General features: G+C 32.1%; 1 protein-coding gene across 4 annotated transcripts in view; it reads right to left on the reverse strand.

Annotated features, from left to right (window-relative positions):
• The window catches only part of LOC126883772 (cytochrome P450 9e2-like), a 41,145-nt gene that overhangs the window by 2,402 nt on the left and 13,025 nt on the right, over nucleotides 1-25,718 (reverse strand). For all 4 annotated transcript variants that reach the window (XM_050649459.1, XM_050649452.1, XM_050649446.1 and 1 more), the window contains 5 exons: nucleotides 22,401-22,605; nucleotides 15,170-15,333; nucleotides 13,841-14,175; nucleotides 7,398-7,602; nucleotides 4,673-4,921 (listed from right to left, as the gene is read on the reverse strand). In XM_050649459.1, coding sequence (XP_050505416.1) covers nucleotides 4,673-4,921; nucleotides 7,398-7,602; nucleotides 13,841-14,175; nucleotides 15,170-15,333; nucleotides 22,401-22,597 — 1,150 coding nt within the window. In that variant the 5' untranslated portion in view covers nucleotides 22,598-22,605. The remainder of the gene's footprint in view (nucleotides 1-4,672; nucleotides 4,922-7,397; nucleotides 7,603-13,840; nucleotides 14,176-15,169; nucleotides 15,334-22,400; nucleotides 22,606-25,718) is intronic.

Raw genomic sequence — 25,718 nt, forward strand, 5'->3', positions numbered from 1 at the left:
GATAAGCTTGATATCGAAATGAACAGACTGCGCTCCAGATATCCCCCATTGTTAAGGGCCACCTCCCTATATCAGGAACATTTCGACCTCACCAACGCTTGGAGAAGACAATGGGAGAGCGACTCACCACAGGAATCACACCAAATGGCCTGTATCGATCAGAAACCGCCAGGCTTTGAACTGCCCCGCAATACATGGACGGCGCTGAACAGAATAAGAACAGGTACCACCGGTAGATGTGCTGACAGCTTGCATAGATGGGGAAAGGCCCTTACTCCTGAGTGTGACTGTGGTGCGCAACGGCAGACCGTCCGCCACATTATTGAGGAATGCCCCCGAAGGCGGTACCCTGGAGTTTTCGATGAGTTCCTGAATGCGACCGAAAATGTTTTACATTATATTAATATGGGCCATTCCACGAACATACGCCTGTTTTGGATTACTTCGTCAACGAATATTTTACTGTGCAACATAAGAAGTACGAAAGTAAATGGCGCTAATAATTATTCCAATAAACAACAATGTAATTTGCAATTTACTTTCGTTCTTCTTATTTTGCACAGTAAAATATTCGTTGTCGAAATAATCCAAAACAGGGGTATGTTCGTGGAATAGGGTATACATTAGATGTTTGTTTGTGATACTTCATGTAATGTTTTATATACTTTTTTTAAATTATGTGTTCTTATTGTATCTATGCCATACGATAAATAAAAATAAATAAAAAGTGCGTCACAGTTTTCCGATTTCTTTCTAACGCATTAAATTGTATGCGACAGAAAAAAGCACGTCTGTGATTAGAAACATTTATAACATTTATTCTAGTTGTCGATATATGGCGCTATAATTGAAAAAAAATATTTACGAATTTTATATATACGACTGTAATCTGTACAATTTATAAGACTATACAAATCAAAGAAAATATCATTTTATAAATGCGATAAACACAATTGATTTGTTTTTATGCCAAATTACAAATAACATGTGACAACTGTCAGATTTAACTAAAATGTCATGTTAGAGTAAATGTTATGTTATAAATGTGTTTTATCACGGACCTACATTTTTTCTTATCATTTGTGACGCACTTAAAAATACTCATGAAAAGGACTTTATCATAACAAGCAGAACTACGGTCACTGAATGGTTTACAACTTCATTTTTACATTGTAATACTGTAAAATCACAGTGTCGTATGAATTTGCTAAATGTCAAAAATTTCGCTTGTAAATAAAATAAAAAGCTATTAACGTGTCCACAATGCTTACAATGCATTTGAATTATGCACAAATAGTGCAGCCGATATGTGAAACAATTGTGCATTTAATGATGTAAGTGTATAATTTGGACCATATATACTACACATATTATAAAGGTTCAAATTTAGATACAAAGCTATCTCAGATTTTGCCTTTTTTACAAAAATGGCGGACTTTAAAATGGCGACTATGTATATGTGACTAATATCACGATAACTTTTGAACGAGACGTCCGATTTCAACCAAATTTGGTATATAGGTAATTTTTTTATGTGTAAGGTCGAGGTCTTGAACCGGAAGAGTCAGTTTACCAAAAGTTGTGTTTTTCCTGGTTTTTATGTAAAAATATGTTGTTTTTTATTTCAGTTATTTCACCCTGTATATATTAATTCTTCAAAAAGATAATTCCGCCATTGAAAATAGCGTGAACATATCTTTTAGCAAATATTTTTACCTTTTTAGTTATGTTAATTACCATTTAATAAATGCATAACATATCTTCACATGTACCTATGTATGTCCGGCAGACTCGTGCAAATATTATAAGAATTATTGTGCATTTAATGTTAGAAGCATATAATTTAGACCACGTATACTACGCATATAAAGGTTCAAACTTAGATATAAGGTTGTCTCAGATTTTGCCTTTTACAAAAATGGCGAGCATTCAAAATGGCGACTATACATGTGTGACTTATAACACGATAACTTTTGAACGAAAAGTCCGATTTCAGCCAAATTTGATATCAATCTTCTATTTTTGATGAATAACATCGAGGTCTTGAACCGGAAAAATCGGTTTACCAGAAGTTGTGTTTTTACTGTTTATATACATATGTAAAAATATGTTGTTTTTTTTTCAATTCTTTCACCCTGTATATAGTAATTTTTCAAAAAGCTGATACCGCCGTTGAAAGAGAGTAAATATATTTTTTTAGGAAATATTTTTGAACTTTTTAATTATGGTAATTACCATTTAATAAATGCATAACGTATCTTCACATGTACCTATGTGCGGCAGATTCATTTTGAATAACCGCCATTTTTTTTAAGATAAAATCTGAGATGGCCTCATATCTAAATTTAAATATTTTTATGTGTAGTATGTGTGGTCCAAATTATATGCTTCTACCAATAAATGCACAATAATTCTTATATTATTTGCACGAATCTGCCACACATTATGTTCATAGGTACATGTGAAGATACGTTACGCATTTATTAATTGATAATTAACATAAGTAAAGAGTTCTAAATATTTCCTAAAATGTATTTTTATGCTTTTTTAAAGCGGGTATTACCTTTTTGAAAAATTAATATATACAGGGTCAAAGAATTGAAAAAATTAACAACATATTTTTACATAAAAAATCAGGAAAAACACAACTTCTGGTAAACCGATTCTTTCGGTTCAAGACCTCGATCTTTTACTTAAAAAAAAACAATATACTCAATTTGGTTGAAATCGGACTTTTCGTTCAAAAGTTATCGTGCTATTAGTCGCATATGTACCGTCGCCATTTTGAATGCCCGCCATTTTTGTAAATTTTTGTAAGTAGTAAAATCTGAGATGGTCCTCTATCTAATTTTGAGCCTTTATAGGTGTAGTACGTGTGGTCCAAATTATATGCTTCTATCATTAAATGCAAAATTCCTATAATATTTGCACGAATCTGCCGCACTATTTGTATTTTTAGTGCCCGAACATCAGTGTGAAAAGAAGGATGCTTTGCAAGTTATTAGTAGAATCGCTATGTGTGACCAACGTGTCTTTTATGTACTTACAGTGCTATTTTAATTGCCAACAAAATGTCTCGAGGACAGTATGAAATTAAAGAGGATCAGAGGCTTCTAGATCTGACTCTTAGCGAAGAAAAAACAGATAAAAAACTCGAACTAGATGATTCAAATGTACGAGATGATCGCATGATCGGGTAGAAAACATGTATACCAATACGGATTAGAAAAAGACATATCTGATAATGATTAGAATAAATTGGAAAAAATTAAAACGCTAGGAATAATTCAACATTAAAAAGAACATAATATCCCCGTACTAAGACTTTCGTATCCTAGAGGTTAGGATAGTACGAATAGCACGAGAAAGTCACCAAATGGACGAAGAAGTATTGGCAGACCAAGAAAAAGATGGTGCGATAATTTAAACAATTTAGGAGACTAATATTGAAGAAGAAACATGCTTTAAAGCCTACATGCAAGAAAGAAGAAGAAGAAAAAACATTTAAACACAGTTGAGACCTATTTTATCTAAAACTAAATCTTACAATGGAAAAGAAGGAACAGATAATTGTTTTTATAACAGACCTTGTGAATGCGAACCACAAACCATACATACTTATAGACGTTTCACGACCATGTTAATCTTTTGGATCGAATTAACGCCATCTCTTGATTGGAATGGGAACTAAATTGACAAATTTTAGTTACGTGGGAATTTTAAATTATAAATTTTGCGGGATTTTTGATGAAATTTCGCAGGAAATTAAAACAACAGAAAGACAATTCAATGTTTTACTGAAAACTTCAAATATTCCAATTTGTTTTGAAAATGCTAAACACTACTGCCATGTGTCACGTGAAAGCACTGATGTAATATTGAGTTGAATGAAAATTTTTGAAAGAATCTTGTAGGATGATTGTTTAGATAAATACCTTATAATCTTTTACAAACTTCCAAAAATATATAGGCCCGAAATGTTGATGACACACTTGTCTATTGGAATAAACTGTTTCAGGATCTATTATATTGTTTTTTTAAATGTGGAGAAACACAACACGGGATGATCAATCAATGTAAACTAAAAATTCTACTCATAAAAACGGAGAGGAGGTTAATACAATTGATTAAAATTGTAATTAAATCTGATTAAAAACGTAACACCACTATACACAATAAAATAATTAAGTCACAAACTGTAAAATAAAAAGTAAATAACAAAACAAATTAATTTAATTGTCAACTGTCAGTTGTTAAATATGACAAGAGAATTGACTGACAGCGACATCTCTGGATTGGAATGGTAATTAATTTGCTGTCTTGACCTTGACAATTTACGTGAAACGTCTATGAGTATGTATGGTTTGTGATGCGAACTTTTGTATTTAGATGAAGCATGAAGACCAATAAATTTTTGAATAAGTGAACATCAATTAAGTATATTAAAATAGGAAAGATGATAGATTTTAGTCACGTTATATTGCTCAAAAATTATTACAAAATTTATATTTTTCACTGAAATTATCGTAGCATGGTTTGAGAATATCATAATATTGCTATAATTAAGGGCTAATTTACTACCGAATACTACAAGCTATGTACCTAACTGTGGCTTTTTAAATTGTGCTCTAAATAATAATTATTATTTAATAGAACAAACATATATTCTTACCTGATACGACCATATCCAAATACTTCATTTTGAGTAAAACTTCATACGTTAACTGTCCTTGATACTCGTCTAGTGTTTCTTGTATTTCATTCCTAAGCTTTGTTTGAGTATCAGGATGAATAGCTAGTTCATACCCCATGAAGCACATAAGGGTGGCAACTGTATCAAATCCCGCAAAGAAAAAAATCAGTGCTTGAGAAGTGATGTCTTCGTCGGTTAATTTGTTGACATGTTTAGGTATACCAGTTTCTACAACACAACATTTTATGAATTAACCTAAAAATGTAAAATTGAATTATCATAAAAGGTAAATAAGCAGTAAGATGCAAATATTCTACTTTGAGGTGCGTTTCTGAAAATATGAGGAACGAAGAAGAATATTCAAATACCAACCAACTAAATAATTTTTAACAAAGTAAGTTATCAATCGAAGTAGCAGAGAAAACGACAATATATCATCTCCATACCACCAGTTTGACAACAGGTGAATAATTTCTTTGGTTACACCTCCTGAGATTTTTAAAATTTATAAATGAAACAGGATGCCGAGGAAATTAAGATGAGAGAATTTTAAATAATTCACAACTCATCTGCTCAGCGTGGTAAAAGTTCCAACAAGAAAGATTCCTTAATACTCCTACAAAAGAGTAAATTAATTAAAAATATATAAACATTTTCAAATTATTTGCAACACGAAAATGCAGCAGCTGCATAATACTCTGGTTAAATCGAAGAGTGCAGGAAGAGTCTATACCGGTTTCGGAGGTCTTTTCCTTCTCATCAGTAGTCCCATATCCTCTTCTCTCCGATTTCTACCCGTATCATACTTTGGGCCTTTCCGAATTGCAAAGAAAGGCCCAAAAACATCGAAAAACAAAATAAGTTATCAATCGAAGTAGCACAGAAAACGACAGAAATATCGTCTCCATACCACCAGATTGACAACAGGTGGAATACTTTCTTTGGTTACACCTCCTGAGAGGTAAATTTTGAAAATGCCAGGAGGTGTAACTAAAAAAAGTATCCCACCTGTTGTCAATTTGGTGGTAAGGAGACGATATTTATTGTCGTTTTCTGTGCTACTTCGATTCATAACTTACTTTGTTTTTCGGTAGATGGCTCCAGTTCACCCGTGACATTTCTTTCTTTGCAATTCGGAAAGGCCCAAAGTATGATACGTGAAGAAATCGGAGAGAAGAGGATATGGGACTACTGATGAGGGGGAAGAGACCTCCGAAACTGGTATATACTCTTCCTGTACTCTCCGATTTAACCAGAGTATTGTGCAGCTGCTGCATTTTCGTGTTGCAAAGAAACTGAAAATCTTTATATATTTTTAAATAATTTTTGTTTTCTCGACTTTGTTTTACGGAATGGAAGGTTGGACCTTGAATGCGACATCAATGAAAAAACTGGAACCATTCAAGTTCTATCATGGACAGAACACGTCATAAACAAAGAGGTTCTGAGAAAGATTAATAAATAAATGGAAGTCTTAAATACAAACGAAACCAGAAAATTAGAATATCTTAGATATATTCCACGCAGAGAAAGATTCATGGAAAAAGAATAGAGAGACGCAGAATATTATGGCTGCGCAACGTGAAAGTTTAATTGGTATACGGATTTATATCAAATGAACTTTTTACAGCAGCCGTCTCCAAAGTTCGAATAGCTATGATGATTGCCGACCTCCGTCGCGGAGGTGACATTTGAAGAAGAAGAAATAATTTATGCGACGGAATATGGGAGAAACTGGTGAGGCCTAATCAAAGAAAAATCTAGATTTACAGAGGTTGTATAGATGGAAAAGGAAAAGGCGTAAATTTATGTACGGCGAAAAAAAAATAGATAAGCACAAAAAACAAATGAAAATTTGTCTCTCTCCATCCTCCGATAGTACTATTTCTAGGTCTACCGGTTGTCAAGGAGGCTCTGAGGAAGACAAATTTAAATAAACACGACCGTAGTTTCTCGATATAAATTAAAACTATTTATATCGCAGTATGGTTAGAACGCCCTCTAACGGGGAATATGTAAAATGAATTTCAACAAATGAAAATAAAGGTTCTCTGAACTGTAAATTGGAATATTTTCCTAACGGTGCCTTTTGGTATTGTCATACCTGGGTTAAACAGAGAACTTGAATCGAGTCGAAATTCATTTCAAATATAAAATGAATCTATTATTAGTTAGAAGTAACTTCTTCTTTTTCTTCAAGTTGCATCTCCGCGACGGAGGTCGACAATCATCATAGCCATTCGAACTTTAGAGACGGCTGCTCTAAAAAGCTCATTTGATGTACACACATCCGTACCATTCTCTCAGGTTGCGCAGTCACGATATTCTGTATCTCCCTGTTTCTTTTTCCTTTAATCTTTCCCTGCACAATAAATTGGAGCAAGTTGTATTATCTCTCTCCATGTGTAATATGTCCAAGATATTTTAATTTTCTTGTTTTGATGGTAAGCAATTAGAAGTCTCCGGTAAGGTACAAATGATAAGTGACAAGGATACAAGTCCTACAGATGAAGCCAATCACAAAAAATAAAAAGAAAATTTCAGAAGCATCAAGAAGAACGAAGTCGTAGATGGACAGAATTTATTCAAGAAAATCGCCGAATTAATACTTTCTCAATAAAAATAAAGTACATTAGGGTATATTTAATGTGATGTTCTAATAGGGTATGAAAAAAAAAAAGATTTTATAAAAATATTTTAATACCTTCTGAAGTAGATTCCTCTTGGACAGCAAAACTGTTATCGGTTATGATTTCTTCTTTAAGTACAACACCCTTTTGTGCTTCTAATAATAAATGAAGCATATCTGGACGTACAATACCTTTTTCTTTCCTTTCTTTTATGTTGTCATTTACCAGATTTATAAAGAATGATTTTACTTCAGGTTTGAAAATACCCAATTTTAAAAACTACAATGAAATAAAATACAATGATCCACCATGGAATTGTTAATAATACATTATTGAATAAATACTTTTTCTACTATGTACAACACACTCCATGTCCAGGTTTCACGGTAAGATTATAAAACAAATAATAATATCAGTCAATGTGGATTCCGTACAGCAAGGTCTTGTATTGACAACCTGTTTTCCTGAAGACAGCTGTTTGACAGAAAAAAAACATCCCGAAATATAGAAACAGATAAACACATAATTTAAAAGCCTGTAAGTAGGTAATTATTAAAATTTTTAATTTTTAAAAATATATAAATATACGATCATAACAGGTTGTGTCAATGCTGGGAAAAATTTGGATGAAGAATTTCCATTCATTAAAGAGTTAAGACAAGGTGAAGCAATGGCTACAAGTTTCAAGCGGCGACTTTAAAACAGTACTTCCGGTTGCAACTCTAAAACCGGAAGTCCGAGGTCAAATTTCTCGCCTCTAATAATACCATTTTTTGGTTATAAGCGTTCATTCGACACGTCATTTGTCATTCTATCTGTTTTAATAACCCAGGAGTTATATTTGCGGACAGACAGATGGACGGACAGACAGGCATGAAAGCGGAAGTAAATATCTGTTTTCATCTTGTTAAGATGCGTAAGAACAATAAATCGGTTGTACCATTTCACCAACTTTAAAACAGAACTTCCGGTTGCAACTCTAAAACCAGAAGTCTGAGGTCAAATTTCCTACCTTTAGTACCATCCTTGGTTATAACCTTTCATTTGACATTTCATTTTTCATTCTATCGGGTCTAATAACGGAGGAGTTGTGTTTGAAGACGGACATATAGATATGGATAATTCAACGTTTTCACATTTTTTCATAATAGGTGAAAGCAATATTTATTTTTATTCACTATATTGGTGTACATAATATAACGTGTGATCCAAAATTATTGTCACCATAGGTGGCTCTGAACGACAGAGATAGCTATACAGTGCATGTCTATTCTTAATTCAGATATACTTTCCAGTTTACGTCAACTTTGCAGTGTACGTCAACTTAACAAGAAAAGTAAGGTTATGTAGAGATCTTGTTTGATTTTATTTATTATTGTTACTTATAATTTTGTTAATTCTTTTTATTTTTGATTAAAGTTCTGGTTTTGACTGATTTTTTATATTTTATAATGTTAATCAAAATTAATTGATAAACCAATGATATAAATTCAGATTAAAACAAGACATACGTAATTTTTTGCACGGCTAGTTTTGATCCCAATAATTGTGGATCGCTCGTTATTTGGAAACAACAAAATATACAAAAAGCATAAAAGTAATTTGTAATGGCACATATACAATAATCAGTGCCGCTATATCCATTAGGCAATATAGGAAGTTGCCTAGGGCGGGACATTATGAGAGGGCGGCAAAAATACTGTACAAAAAATATTTGTATATAAGAATCATGGATCTGGGTTCTGTCATTAAAGAGAATGAAGCTCTTTCAAATTACTTTACCGCAACGAAGCCAAAAAGGTGTGCCCAAATAAAACATATAAAGAAATAAGGAAGAGAAAAAGAAAAATTCAATTTGACGAGGGGGTCGATGACCAACTAAACTTTTCAGCTAGTGATGAGATAAAAATCCACACATTCTACATTATAATCGACACCCTGACACGAGACCTGAATAGACGTCTGGAATCTTATCGACTTATTTATTAACGTTTTCGCGTTATTAACAGATTTGTCAAAATTAAGCAATGAAGAAATTATTACCCAAAGAAGCTGAAAATCTGATATCTACCAAATAAAGACGACCAAGATACATCATTCATACATGATGCTTAGCATTCACTTAAAGGGTCATTTGGATACCACAATAAAATCACCAATTGACATATCTTAATATTTAACGAAGAGTTAGTGCAGTCACTGAAGGTGGATTTATGAGCTATTACCTCCGATTTTGTTGAACCTTTATCGATTTGCATGAAAATTGGTGAGTGGTTAGACGGTATCTCAAGGAACAAAGGTGACATGGTGTCAACTTGCGCTTTTACCCTGGGGGTGGATACCACCCCTTCTCGGGGTGAAAATTAATTTATTAAAAATATCCCCAGAATTCGATAGAGGGACAAGTTCTAAGCAAAATTTGCTGCAAACTTTTTGAGTTATTAAAGATCAAAAATTTTAACTTTTCGTGAGAAAAATGCATGTTCTTAACCGATTTTCCATAGATAACTCAAAAACTATAAGATTTTACCAAAAAGTTATTACGTATTACCAAAATTGAAGCTAATAAAAAATGAAATAAAATCCTTACTGGAAAAACTTTTTTGTGTTAACTAAAAGTGAGTTATAGGTACTTGAATATATTTTTTTCGGTGAGTACCCAAATCTAAGTGTTCAAGCTTAAATAACGGGAAAATCATGCATTTGATTACATAACCTTATTAACCTTTCCGTGGCCGCATCTTAGGTACCCCAGATGCGGTTTTGCCTTTATAACTTTTCAAAATATTTTTATTTTTTTTTGTCCCTCCAGGTAATCTTAGAAAATATATTACTAAATCGTTTTTTTATAAAAATTATCAATTATATTTTAAATTTTCTACTAAAATTGAAATTAACTCCTCGGGGCACACAGTGCCAGAAACCACTGCTAGAGACATTCAACAATATACAAGTCGATAAGATGCAGCTTTTGTGCCAGGGCACGTGATAGAAAGACTAAAATATTATGTAATACATGCAGAAAACCCATTTGCACCATACATCGAGAAGAAAGTAAAACATTTTTATGCCTTGACTGTAAAAATGATGAATTAGATCAAATTGTAATTACAGGTAAAAATAAAAAACGTAAATCTTTTTAATAATAAAAATAAATTATTTCAGTTACTAGTGCTTTATTATATAACTTTCCAAAAAATAATTTAAAATTTAAATGAATTATTAAAGTATTTTAGTCGGGTACCATAGTTGCCCCGCACGGCCTGTAGCGTAAGTTTTTATAGCACGGTTCCGGAAAGGTTAAACATTTGTCAAAGTACTTAGAAATATCTATCAAATAAGCCCCGAACAACTTGGTAGCATTAAAATTATGCACGAAATATTTTTCAAAATTTATCTTTTAAAATCTTTTCCAAAATTTCCAAAATTTTTAGATAACTCCGTTAATTTTTGCAATATCAGGTTTGCCTAAACACCATTTGAAATTGAATTGGCTAATGGCTATTAAACCACGTTGAATTTAATCTTTTAAACCTCTTACTTTAAAAAAAAGGATGTGTGTGTACTTTGTACGCACGTAAGAAGTTATACTTCTATTATATGATTACATGATTATAAACGAAATTAATATACTTTTTATTTATATTTTATTTAAATATTAAACTAATTTATACTTAATACTTCTCAAACATTTTTATTAAAACAGTGCCAAAAATTAAAATAATAAAAGAATAAAACACACACAAAATAATTAAAAATGCCACAAATTATTTCTGAACATTAATTGTCGGAAAATTTTTTAACTAAATACGTGTTTTCTGAAAATAAAATTATATAATAAATATACTTACAATCATAAAATGTATAAAAAAAATAAAAAAATAAAAGTTTCTATTGGGATTCGAACCAACTTACCAGCGCGGCTGGTATTGGCGTTGTATTGGGGTTCACTCGCATTAAACGCTTCGCCACGGAGACAGTGTGTCATTATGTGCGAAGATCGACTAACTAAACGGATTAAACTTTTGACATTTTTGAATGATGTAAATCAAATTATTTTGATTTTGAATTGAAATGATTTAGAATTGAAAAAATACAACAAAACATAGAGTAAGAAAACAATATATTAGGTGAATATTGATAGAAATTTTGATGGTAATCAAATTATGTAAATAAAAGTATTACATATTATGTATTTTGGTAGGTTCAAATAGGTAGGTACCTATGATATATTTACAATTATTACGTACCTGTTGCTTTAAAAACTATTTAAAAATCACTACAATTATAAACTTTTTTGTTTCTGTCCTCACAACAATAAAACTAATATATTATACATTTGTTTACCTTCATATTGAACAATTATTTATTATTGACAGATCATTTCAACACCAAATCAGAGCCCGTATAACGACTAATAAATTTCGCAATCACTTGCATCGTGCAAAGTGGCTATGTTCAAATATCATAACAAAATTTGATCAACTATTTTTAAAACACTTACGAGTGTAAGATTCTTTAGCTTTGAATAAGCGAGATCGTAGATCGTCTCGGTTGATTGTTGTTATCCACAGTTCTCTACGCCTTCGAGCTAATAGGTTTCTTATCAGTAATTTTGCGGCACTCATACTAGTCACAGTTTGATGGACTTTCACATTGGCATGCAACAATCATCTCTCCTATGTTAAGAAATAAGTCCAAAAATATAATATGAAAACTATTTAAAAAGGCAGTATAACCATTAACTAACTTTTTGTTTGTTGTTTCTCTTCCTACAAATTTTAAAACGCAACAATCATACATAACCAAACCACAGTCCCACAGCTGTGCCACAGCTGCCATATTGGATAATTTTTGTCATGTCATTTGAACATCCAATTAGAACAAAGTTGTAATGCGACTGCGCCGGGATCAAAGGTTTTAATCCTATTAAAATTCACCCTCATATCGCGCGTAAAGAAGTATAACTTCAATAAAAGGTTAAATGGTCCCGGTTACATGGTTCTCGCCGCAAAATTTAAGCTTTAAACGTTGCTATCTCCACTAGTTTTTACCCTACAGAAATAATAAAAAGATAAAATATTTTATACAGATAAACATCAAGTATTTTTGAAGTTATTATCAAAAGAAAATGAAAATTACGATAATTTTAAAAATTCTGATTTTTTAAATTATATTTTTTTTCTAAAATATGCATTCTAAACCGGTTAAAATTGTTGAAATCATTACTTATGCTAATATAAAGAAATTATTTTAAGGATAACTATAAATTTTAATTTTTGTGGAAATGGCGTATGTTTTATTTTTCACTTTTTCCTAAAAACTCTAAAGGGTTCTCTTATTTACATCATAACCTGCTTAATTGTGATGCTATTAAATTCTACCGGAGCTCATTTGATAGGTACTCCGAAGTACTTTGACAAGTGCTTAGAAGCTATATTTTATAAAATCCATCGTTTTCCCGTTATTTAAGCTTGAATACTTAGATTTGAGTACTCGTCGAAAAATATATACATTCAATAACTCATAACTCAATTTGACTTAACATTAGTTTAGTTATTTAAGTGAGGAATGTAGGTATTCAGCTTTTTATTATCTTAAATTTTGGTAATAATATCTTTTTTGTTAAAGCTTATAGTTTTTGAATTATATATGGAAACAGCCTTAAAACATAAATCCAATAAATCCAGCCAATAAAATCTTTGATCTTTAATAACTAAAAAAGTATTGACTTATGTTAATAACTTTATATAACAAATTTTGCTTAGAATTTCTCTCTCTATCGATTTATGCTATTATTTAAAAAAAAAATTTTCACCCACGAGAAGGGGTGGCATCGACCACCACGGTAAAAGTGCAAGTTGGCATCATGTCACCTTTGTTCCTTGAGATATCCTCTAACTACTCACCAATTTTCATGAAAATCGATAGAGGTTCAACGAAATCGGAGGTGAAAACCTTCAGTGACTGCACTAAGTGGAGTGTTTCCCTAATTTTGACATTGCTTTGCACATTTATTTGTGCATCCCAGTTGCCAACGTGTCCGCTGAAAGGTCATTTTCGAAAATGTCAAGAATTAAAAATAATTTCCCATCAAGTATGACGCAAGAACGTGTTAACAATTTGTCAATTTTGCCAAGAAAAAAAATATTTTTGAAAAGTCTTTTTTTGAAAAGAAGTCTCTGATGTGATTGAACTGGAATGACAATTTTTTGTTATAGGTATATAAGCATCTTAGCGTATATCCATTTTTAGTGTATTCTTATTTAAATAAAAATTTCTGCAATTTTTTTCGCAAAAATGGTACATGTTTGAAGGGCGGCTACCAGAGAATTGCCTAGGGCGTCAATTAACTTATGTTAGGGCCCTGACAATAATAATAACAATGTAGTGAATATAACATATAATATAACAATAATTTACAATGCAAAATATAGTACAAAAGTTCGTTGATGCGGTGCAATAAACCTTAATGGTTTCAGTTAAATTTGTTAAGTTATACTAAATTTATACTTACCTTATACATTTTCGGACACAAGACAAGTAAAAAAAACCTAAGCATTGTTAGAAATCCTCCTGTAAACGACGTTAAACGTTTACCCATGACATAAAATTCATTTTCTTTGTTTTTAAGGGAATCTGTTTGTATACCAAATGCAGAAGTGGCAATAACATCGTTGGTGAATCTGGTAAAAGTATCTTTAAGTTCTATTTCCACGACATCTTGTTCATTTTCTAGAAAATGTCTGGTGAAATTTTGTGCACACTCTGAAATAAGTTTAAATAATATTTTCATTTTGCTGCTCGTGAACGAAGGGCTCAAAACTTGTCGCATTGACCTCCATTTTTGACCTAAAAAGCATATGAAATAAGTATTACAGTATACAATGATTCGAAATTATAGACAAAAGAAAATAAATACTTCGGCAAAAGACGGTATATACATATAACGGTAATCGGTATAAACATTAAAATTAAAAAAAATGGCGTTTTATTAAACATAATCTAACAAATTACGACATTTTAATAGCTGATCGGAGTTTGACTAGTCAAACACCGATTTCATAAAATTAAATTTCGACCTTTGTCTGACCAACTTAGTCTCTCCTAGGATTGACTAGTCAAAGGTCGAAACTGTAATTTATTTCGGGCTTTGACTAAGACCGTCAGTCAGACCTGAGGATTGCCTAGTCAAACCTAGGAGTGCCTGAAGTTCGAACTTTGACTATAACATATAGAACAAACTAAGACACTTGACAAGTTCAAATGTCATCACTTGTCATCAAAGTGGATACTAAAAAAAGTAGGCGGACTTATTTCTCTTACAATTGAGCTATACAAGCTCATCGCTTGATAATAATATTATCGTATGGCATTTTTGCCAGGGAGATCCTTTCGGACAGTTTCGGCGCCATTTACATCTCTAACCCTGTTTCAAGTAACTAGTGCCGATGTACACTAGCCCAGGGGGACCGACGGCTTTACGTGCTCTCCGAGGCACGGTTAGACGGCTCGTGTCATTATTGGAAATGAAAATGGTTTGTCTTTGGCAGGGCTCGAACCCACGGGCACTGGCGTATGAGGCCAGCGATTGTGCCGTTACTCCACGACCGCTCAATCACTGGATTAACAAAAGTGACTGACGCAACGTCAAATGAATTCCACCAAAATCAGTGACGGAAAAAAAGCATCTCAATAAATTTCAGAAAAGTAACCAATATCTTGCTAAATTGCTGTTTAAAAAAATTGTATTTTTTTGGTATTCAATTTTTGAATAACGCCCGTAGGTGTTCTTAATATACATTTATCAAATGAACTTACCTAAACTTATCTTCAAATAACTTACCTTTCAAAACAAACAAATTTTTTGCCCATAAAGGTTCAATTTCTTCAGTTATAATATTGAAATGGTCCGTAAAGTGTTCAAAACTTTTAACGGTTAATTCCTTAAGTAACTCTGGGTCTCTAATCATTAAGACTGGCAACGTAAATTGATAAACACCAGCATATCTGAAATACAGTAACTGCTGATATAAAATTTTGATAAAAGAAGCTAATAAATTTTATAAACGACTTATAAGTACTGCTAGGGAACCAACTTAGCTTTTTCGCAGAATAAATAACTAGATTTAGATTTACCTCCTGAAAGTCACCATTTAAATCTAAAAAACAGATGGGTACATTGTATAGGTACCAGCATCTGTTTAAACTATGACATGTCAAGCCTATACTAAATTTACAATCAAGATGCAGTAGAACTAAACAAACCAAGATACGTTAAAGGCTACTAGGAGCACTCCCAATTCAATGTATGTACATTGTAAATCCCAAATAATGATTTCCAAAGTTTATACCATTATAAAATATGATTCTGGAGTGCTCCTAGTAGCATTTAACGTGTCTTGGTTTGTTTGTTTCTACTGCATATTGATTGTAAATTTAGTATAAATGCTCCACGAAAACAGTATATTAAATCCACAAGGAAAAGAAAGAATTTTTTCCGTAGCTGGCTGTATACCAACAATCACAAAAATTTTATTAAATAAATCCTTTTAAAATTTATAAAATTTTTACTTAAATCACTTTAACGGCTACATCACAACATGTTTTCGATTTTCTTAAAGAATCATCATCAATGTTGAAATATACAGGTTGAATGCTATTTGAGCCACCAAAGAAATTCCAGGGTGAGAACCCTTTAATTGGTATATAGTTATTTTACAAATGGGTGATTCGCCAAAATAGACGGCAATTTCGAGGTACAGAAATTTAATTTAAAACATGGTTTAGAATTGGTTCATTTTTAAATATTTTTTATAAAATGAGCTATTCAACTTACCCATTATACCAGCAGAGATCATTTTTAAATATTTTCCGAAAAACGGAAATGTTGTGACTTCGGAGTTGACTAAGTGTCCACGGTGTTGACGTAATTCTCTGTTAATTGAAATTTATGATCGTAACAATTAAATAAAAATTGGTATGTAATAAAACTACACAAAAACTCGGAATTGATTTAGACCGGCCTTCGTGTTGCCAAAACTTTCCAATATGTTGCCGTGTCTTCTCCGTTAAACTTCAAAAATCTAATCTGCTTTTGAACACAATCTTGGCATTTCCTTTCTATACATTCTTCTGTCTTTTCTCCATGTCAACATAATGATTTGTTATCCGCTTCCACACATGAGCTCCATGTTTTCACATAATGTGCCCACATAGACAGATGTCTCTTTTATCAACATTAGAGAAGACTACCCAAAATGGTATATTCTTACAGAAATAAGCATAGCTGCATAAAATATTACTTTCTTTCATAAAATATTTATTTGACGATTTTGGGAGCTTTCGCCTTCATTATTGCGTCGTACTCCAGTGTATATGTATGAGTCATTTTCTATAAAAAGAAGATAATTACCAAACCGACCGAAACATCTTGAGAGCTTACCCAGTAACCCTTTTCCTAACCCGTGTTGAGCTGCCCCCCCCCCACTTGCAAAAATCAAAAAACAAATAGCCCTGATTTATGAGCTCTCATATTCCGCAAACTAAAAATTTTGAGCTCGTTCTACTGAGCAGGAATTTGATACTTTAGTGGGGGGGCTGAGTCAGCCCCCCACTACTTAAAAATAGGAATATTGAATCGGTATTTGCGGCAGAATTACGAGCTATTTATGAGCTCTTGAAATTATATAGTTTCGATTTTTGAGCTCATCCCCTTCACCACAAACAACCCTTTAATTGATTTAACTTAAGAGAAAAATGCTGAGAAATCTTAAAATATATGGTATTGCGGATATAATTTCTATAGCTTATATACTCTAAGAATAAACTATTAAATCACGTGCATTTCGATTGCTGAGCTACAACCCCTTCGCAAGAAAACCACCCTAGCTTCCCGGCTTAACATAAAGTTGTACTTAAAATGCATTAAATTAATTATTTGGCCACTACATATCATTTAATAATTTATAAGCTTCCAAATTACGCGCATTTAAATCAGTAAATTGCAATTTATTTTGTACAGTGCAGTCACTGAAAGTAAAAATCAACGATTACCTTCAATTTCGGTGAACCTTCATCGACTTTCACCAAAATTGGTCAGTGGTTAGAGGATACCTCAAGAAACAAAGGTGACATGGTACCACCTTGCACCTTTACCCTGAGGGTGGATACCGCCCCTTCTCGTGGGTGAAAATTATTTTATAAAAAATAACTGCACAAATCTATAAAAGAACAAATTTTAAGCAAAATTTATCATATAAAGTTATTAAAATAAGTCAATACTTTTTAAGTTATTAAAGATCCAAAATTTTAATTATTCGTGAAAAAAATGCATGTTTTGAAGCGATTTTTCGTAAATCACTGAAAAACTGTAAGTTTTTACAAAAAAGTTAATAGTAGTTTTATTCGCTTAGCTTATATTCTAATAATAAACTCTTAAATCACGCGCCTTTTGATTATTGAACTACAACCCCTTCGCAAGAAAACCATCCCATATTTTCGGCTTAAGAGAGAGTTGTACTTAAAATAATTTAAATAAATTATTTGGCGACTAGATATCGTTTAATAATTTATGAGCTCGCAAAATATACGCATCTCAATTATTGAATTGCCATTTTCTTTCTATAGTGCAGTCACTGAAGGTAAAAATCAACTATGACCTTCGATTTCGGTAAATCTCCATTAATTTTCACGAAAATTGGTGAGCGGATTTTGATGCTATCAATTTTTCTGGAGCTAATTTTTGATAGGTACTTCGAAGTACTTTGACAAGTACTAAGTGTTATAAAATGCATCTCTTTCGCGTTATTTAAGCTTGAATCCTTAGATTTGAACAGTCGCAAAAAAAATATATATTTAATTACCAATAACTTACTTTAAATTAACATTAAAGGGTTTTTCAAGTAAGCAATTTATTATATTTTTTATTAGCTTCAATTTTACTGATGAACACTTTTTTGTAAAAACTTACAGTTTTTGAGTTATTTATGAAAAATCGCTTTAAAGCATGCAATTTCTTTCACAAAAATTAAAATATTTGATCTTTAATAACTCAAAAAGTATTGATTTATTTTAATCGCATTATATACATTATATACATTCAGTGACTGCACTATACAAAATAAATTGCAATTTACTGATCTAAATGCGCGTAATTTGAATCTTATAAATTATTCAATGATATGTAGTCGCCAAATAATAGTTTAATGCATTTTAAGTACAACTTTCTCTTAAGCCGGAAAGATGGTTTTCTTGCGAAGGGGTTGTAGCTCAATAATCGAAATGCACGTGATTTAATAGTTTATTCTTAGAGTATATAAGCTATAGAAATTATATCCGCAATACGATACATTTTAAGTCTTCTCAGCATTTTTCTCAAGTTAAATCAATTAAAGGGTTGTTTGGGGGTGAAGGGGATGAGCTCAAAAATCGAAACTCTATAATTTCAAGAGCTCATAAATAGCTCGTAATTCTGCCGCAAACACCGATTCAATATTCCTATTTTTAAGTAGTGGGGGGCTGACTCAGCCCCCCCACTAAGGTATCAAATTCCTGCTCAGTGGAACGAGCTCAAAATTTTTAGTTTGCGGAATATGAGAGCTCATAAATAGCTCATAAATCAGGGCTATTTGTTTTTTGATTTTTGCAAGTGGGGTGGGGGGGGGGCAGCTCAACACGGTTCTTTTCCTATCCTATATCAGACTAAATTTAAACTGTATTTTTTTAGTTTAAGAATGACCACTCACACACTTTCAACAACTCCGAGGCACGTTCGTCAACTCGGAGGCACGACTGGGCTTCGGAGTTGATTGCTTCGGTGTTGATGATTTTATACATTTTTAATTCTACTTTCTACAAATATTAAAAATAATACTGCTTTATTCATCGTGTGTCAAAAAAACTTTATAGCGCATACTTAGAAACAAAACATATTAAAAAATTAGCAAAATTAAGCTTTTACGAAGGCTTCGGTGTTGACTGTATAAAAACATACGCTTAGCTTAAGACACCTTTAAAAATTTACTATCGCTTAACAATATTATGTTCGTCCACTTTCTTCCACAATTTGGGTTAGACTAAAGCGTTCCTCTCTTGTCAAGTGGCCTGCCAGACAGTATAGTGCAGTTTGGCCTAAATTTTCATATATTATCATGAGGCCTCGGTGTTGATGCAAAAAGTTGGTTACAGTTTTAGTAGTAGATTTTTATGGTTTAATTTTAGAAATGAAATTTATTAATTTAACAGTTTTAAATTACATTGGGTTTTTAATTAATTATTGATAAAATAATCTGCACTTTTGTAACTTTTCAGTGTGTAATACTATAAAACAGATCAAAAAACAAGGTGGGTTAGAGCCTCGGAGTTGATATTTTGACATTAAAATTGCATAAAATGCTTGTAAAAATATTTTTTTAAATTTAATGTTAAGTGGCCTACATTCATCTATTGTATAACTTAACTTTGGCAACACAATTTGAAACACAGTATGTAAAGGACTTAAAAAAAAGCGAGTTACACAATATGCCGCTTATTTTGGCGAACCACCCAAATGCATATTTGTTTGAAATTACATACAGTCCATCTAATTTACTTACCGTTGCACGTCATTATCTAAGCCAGAGGTCTAAGTTGACATAGCTGCCAAAGTATAAAAAAATCCTGAATCCATTTTAAATCAAATATATCACATAATTATTGTAAACGTGGATTAGACAACAAAACAAATTAATATTCAATGTAAATAAGTAAAAACTTAAGAAATGGAGACCAAGAATTAAGTTACAATCTTTTAAGATTTGCAGTGCAAGCGTTTTGCAATGCATTGTTAATAATTAAATAACGGCTCCGAACTCTTGGCATGAAGCCGGTAGGTTTCTTTGTATATGTCTACAATAACAACTAAAAAAGTTGTCAGATACCTCGATTATTCCAAGTCGTGATAAAATTAGGTGAAATTTATATTTTTATAGTAGAGGATCTTTTTATAGTAAAGTAAAAATAATAAAAACAGTAAATATAATAAAACAGATACCTACTTATAGTAAAGAATATAAACAAATATGAAGTGTCATCACCGCAACTGTCCAATAAATGTTACCAATTTATTGTAAAATGTCACCTTCGTTTTATTACAGTTACAGTGTATTCCGAACAAATCTGCTTCATAAAAACGCTTTATAGTCCAATTATACAAATTAAATGAAACAAATTTTTGTGTATTTCTTTAGGTTAAAATTAATAGAAATCGTCAAATATTATTTCTACGCGTATATAATAAAATATGTCTAATGGCTGTAATTCCAGTGTACTAGGCAAAATGTTTCTAAAAATAACACACCTACCGCCTAAATATTTCGTGTTGGTACCATGTGACGTCACATGCTATGACGCGGATGACGTGCAACGATTAGTAAATTAGACGAAGTATAGGATGGTTTTAATTAATAAAGAATTATGCCCTTAGGTAAAGTATGAAACTTGCTATCACGTGGGAAGTAAATTGTGTTGTAAATTATGACAGTAGTGTAGAGGCAACAGCTCAGATGACAACTTAGTTACCATGCTTAGTTTGATGACAAATTAGCTGCCATCAAACTGTCGTAATGTAAAGCAAACAACTCGATTTACATCCCACGTGATGAAAAGGTTTATACTTTACATAAGGGCATAATGCCTTATTAATTAAAAAATCCATCCTATGGAATTTCAAACAAATAGGCATTTGTAAAATAACTACATACCATTTAAACAGCTCTCACCCTGGTATTTCTTGGATAGCTCAGCTAGCATTCAACCTGTTTATTTTAACACTAATGATGATTTTGTAAGAATATCGAAAATGTTCTGTTGTGATGTAGCCCTTAAAGAGATTTTAGTAAAAGTTTGTATACCTTTTATAAAGGACTTTTTCAATGGAATAATAAATATTTTAAAGTGGCAAGACAAAAATACATACAAGCTTTCAAGAGCACAATTTGTGTTTCACCATCCAAAAATTTACAATCCGACAGTCCTAACTTGATCTTAGCATAAATGGACACACGGATAGGCTGTCGAAGAATGGGCGTAACTAAACGGTCTGTCTTTGACCCACGATCCGAAACTGCCAAAAATATTCTACATAAAAATATGGAGGAAGGCGTACAACTCCGACTGGACTTGCAAGCGGCGTAATTGACAGTTGCTGCACAAGGACGATCTAGGATCTTATCTCAAAAACACAGCACATTCCAGTTGGTCAGAACATGTTATACGCAATAGTCCAAACGATATACGCACGTTACGACGTGCTATATATCGCACTATAAAGCATTATTTGGGGTGTGCCGCTCCTCTATAAAGTCACATAACTTTTTTCCTGTTACATATTTATTTTGACTTAATATTTTCCAGAAAACTTCTTCATGAACTATATTTTATTGCGGTGTTTGTTTAAGTAATTATAAACTAAAAAGTTTTTCACTCAACTTTTTTAAGTAAACATGAAACTAACGAAATCTAACGACAAAATGTTTAAATATTAACAACTCCTCTTTTAATTTGTTTAAACATTTTGGACAAAGCTCGTTTTTATCTAAATACTTCAAATATGACACCGTAAAATTTTCAAACGGAAATATTTACAGCGACCAAAAATACAGTGTGGTAAAATTGAAAAATCATCAATTGATTTTTCGCATTTTTGCATAAAACTTAATTTTTGAACATGTCCTACCAACTCTAGATGAAAATAAACTTTATATTTAGATTCAGCGACCTCGAAAACATAAAATGTCACCAAAATGTGTCATTCACCTTAAGTTGATTTTTGTTCATTCACCTTAAAGTTGATTTTCGTGGTCGGTAGAACGTAATTTTAGGAGTTACTGCCGCTCGCCTAAATATTGATGCGGCCTAGAACCTCATATATAGTTGGAGCTATAGGTTCCACTACGTTTCTTGACGACTACTTGGGCTCGATGTCAATAAAAGAATAAGAAATAATGAATCCATGTGTCAATGTTAACAATAACTCGACAGTATCAATATTTTTTTTATTAAATTTTAGTTGTTACACAGCTTTTAAAAATGCTTACCTACAATTTGTAAATGATTTATAGGTGTCCATAATATTTTCTGCCATACTATCTTTTTTCAGAAAAAATTTAATATTTCCTTTTATAAAAGTATAAATTGACATTTGCTTAACGCCTCTATCCCTCCAGTAGTTTAATGAATTTTGTCCCTTATATATTAGTAACATGAGGGCTATAAAAATTAGGATGAGCCACATTTTACAAGCTAAAAAATAAGAGATCAGTTGTCAAATTCACATAAGATCAAATCAGATTCAATAAAACATTGTAAACTGATATAATGAGGGTCATTTCTATGAGGTCTAGGACCTTGTAGTTCCTTAATTATTTATTTCTTTTTTGTCAAGGAACTTTTTTATGTGGGATCAATCTCACACTACTGTCGTAACACTGCTCTCTCCTTTGTAGTTAGTCGCCTCGAATTACTGGTGTATCAGAACCCTACAAACAAAAGGTTTTATTAGGTTATAACTGCCTTCGTTTCGGCCACCTGGGTAGTCAGTGTAGAAGTAGACCGAGATGAAGTAAATGTCAGGAATCCCACATCACAAAAGATTGTACTAGTACTGACTACCTACCACGTTGCTTTAGCTGTCAAGGAAATCACCTTACAACCAATTTATCTTCTTGTTCAGAATTTAAAAGGCAAAACATTTTGAAGGAGACCATGAGCTCTTCCAATGTTAATTTCTTTGATGAAAATAAACAGGTCCCAAGAAATACATACGCTAACATAGTCGCTCTTAATACCTCTCCCATGGAAAATAGTGTAATATCCTCGACAAATTATCCCTAACGGATTTAATCTTGACTTACCCCAGCTAGCATAATACAGTCTCATTCTTCTCAACCCCAATTCTCGCAGACCCAGAATTTACAACCCAAATCGTATAAAAATAATTTTACTAATTACATGTTTTCTTCCCGTACATCTTCAAGCCCAAACAAAAGGCACAGGACAATTAGCCCCAATCCCATTGAAATTTCAAGACAATAAATTCTTTCTCAACCAAACTCCTCTGTTGTCTCGGAAGGAATTTTTAATAGTCAACATTATTTAAAAACCTCAGTGGTTTGTTAAATTTTAATGTATCAGAGTCAGAAATAGTTCAAATAATTAGTAATCGTGTAAACCAACCCTTGTCTTCAAATTCGCAGACATCACAAATATGAATTTGCTGCAATGGAATTGTCGTTCAACAGTAGCTAATAAAGTATATTTGGAATATCTGCTATATCAAAATCAAATTTCCATAGCATTACTCTCAGAAAACTGGTTTAAATTAAATTACTATTATAATTTAAAAGGTTATAATTGCTTTAGATAAGATCGTGCAGACGGGTATGGTGGAACTGCCATTTTATTAAAATCAAACATAAGTGAAGAAATCAATCTTAAAAATAAACATCCTTTCACTAATAAATGTATTTCAGTTCAAATTTTTCGAAACAAAAATCCTATTACTATTGTCTCAGTATACATTGAACCAAAAACCCAGATATCTGAAGGACATTGGCTGGAATTCTTAAAAGATATACCTAAACCTTTTATTATTGGTGGGGATTTTAATGCCCACAGTATCGCATTGGGCTGCGAAATTGAAGACAACTATAGTAAAAAACTTTTAGAAAGTATTGATCATTGTAATTTGATATGTCTGAATGATGGGTCGCCCACATTAGCAACTACTAACAGTCCGTCTCCTATTGGCTTAACCTTTTTGTACTCAAGATATTTCAAATTTTTTAACTTGGAGTGTCTTACAAGATCCTCATGGATCCAATCATCTTCCGATTATTATAAACATGGAAACAGATAATACAACTTTATCTCCAACTGAAAACTTTCACAAGATCTGGAATCTTAATAAGGCCGATTGGGACTTATACACCTCTGTACTAGAAGCTGAAAATTCTCCCGGTAGTTATCAACAATTAATAGCAAACATTAATAAAGCAGCCAATTTAGCAATACCGAAGTTTTCATCTAACGTCATACATAAGAGACAAATTTCAAACCAATGGTGGTGCGAAAGTTGTAGAACTGCTGCTGATAACCGTAAAATTGCGTACGGAAAATATAAACAAAACCTTACAAGGAATAATTTATTTGAATTTAAGAGACTTGATGCTGTTGCAAAAAAACTCTTCAAGTAAAAAAAACAGAATTGGATAGAGTATGGCGAAATCCTTAATTCCAAAACAAAAATCAGTGAAGTATGGAAGAAAGTAAACGCTTTTAAAATCGCAAACAGTCCAATAAGATTCCAATAAATCCAAATTCAAGCTAACTAAATGAATTTCATAATAAAATATCTCCTCAGAGGGTACCGTCTCAATATTTTCCAGAATACAGCGAAACAATTTCAAGGGATAAGTTTGGCTTAGAACAACCATTTAAATTGTGGGAGTTAGACCGAGTACTTGGTCAACAAAATAGCAGTGCTCCAGGTAAAGACAATATTTCATATTGCATGATATACCATATACCACTTCACTATAAAATATTATTATTACATATTTTTAATGAAATTTGGAATGATACGTCACAAATTCCAGAGAGTTGGAAGGAATATATTCTAATACCTATTAAAAAATCTGGAAAGCCAGAAAATTCCTGTACTTCATATAGACCAATATCTCTAGCTTCTTGCTTCCTAAAGACGTTAGGAAGATTAATAAAAAATCGAATTGAACACTGGTTAGAGCAAGAACATATTTTCCCAAAATCTCAGTATGGATTTCGAAAATCAAAATCAACTCAAGATGCGATAACTTCCTTAGTCTCATCTATACAAATAAACTACTGATAATGCGTATACTATGGCTGCTTTTCTAGATGTCTCTTTTATTTATTTATTTTTACATTTATTTAACATCTCTAGATGTTAAATAAATGCATTTACTTATCTTCACATGTACCTATGTGCGGCAAATATTATAAGAATTATTGTGCATTTAATGGTAGAAGCATGTAATTGGGACCACATATAGTACACATAAAAAGGTTCAAATTTAGCTATGAGGTCATCTCAGATTTTGGCGACTATACACCTGTGACTAGTAGCACGATTACTTTTAAACGAAAAATCCGATTTCAACCAAATTTGGTACGTAGGTTCTTTTTTTGATGTATAATATCGAGCTCTTAAACCGGAAGAATCGGTTTACCAGAAGTTGTGTTTTCCTGATTTTTAGGTAAAAATATGTTGTTTGTTTTTTCAATTCTTTCACCCTTTATATACTATTTTTTCCAAAAGGTAATACCGGCGTTAAAAAGAGCGTAAAAATATATTTTAGGAAATTTTTCTGTACTCT

Source organism: Diabrotica virgifera, chromosome 1, assembly GCF_917563875.1.
Source record: "Diabrotica virgifera virgifera chromosome 1, PGI_DIABVI_V3a".
Taxonomy (NCBI): domain Eukaryota; kingdom Metazoa; phylum Arthropoda; class Insecta; order Coleoptera; family Chrysomelidae; genus Diabrotica; species Diabrotica virgifera.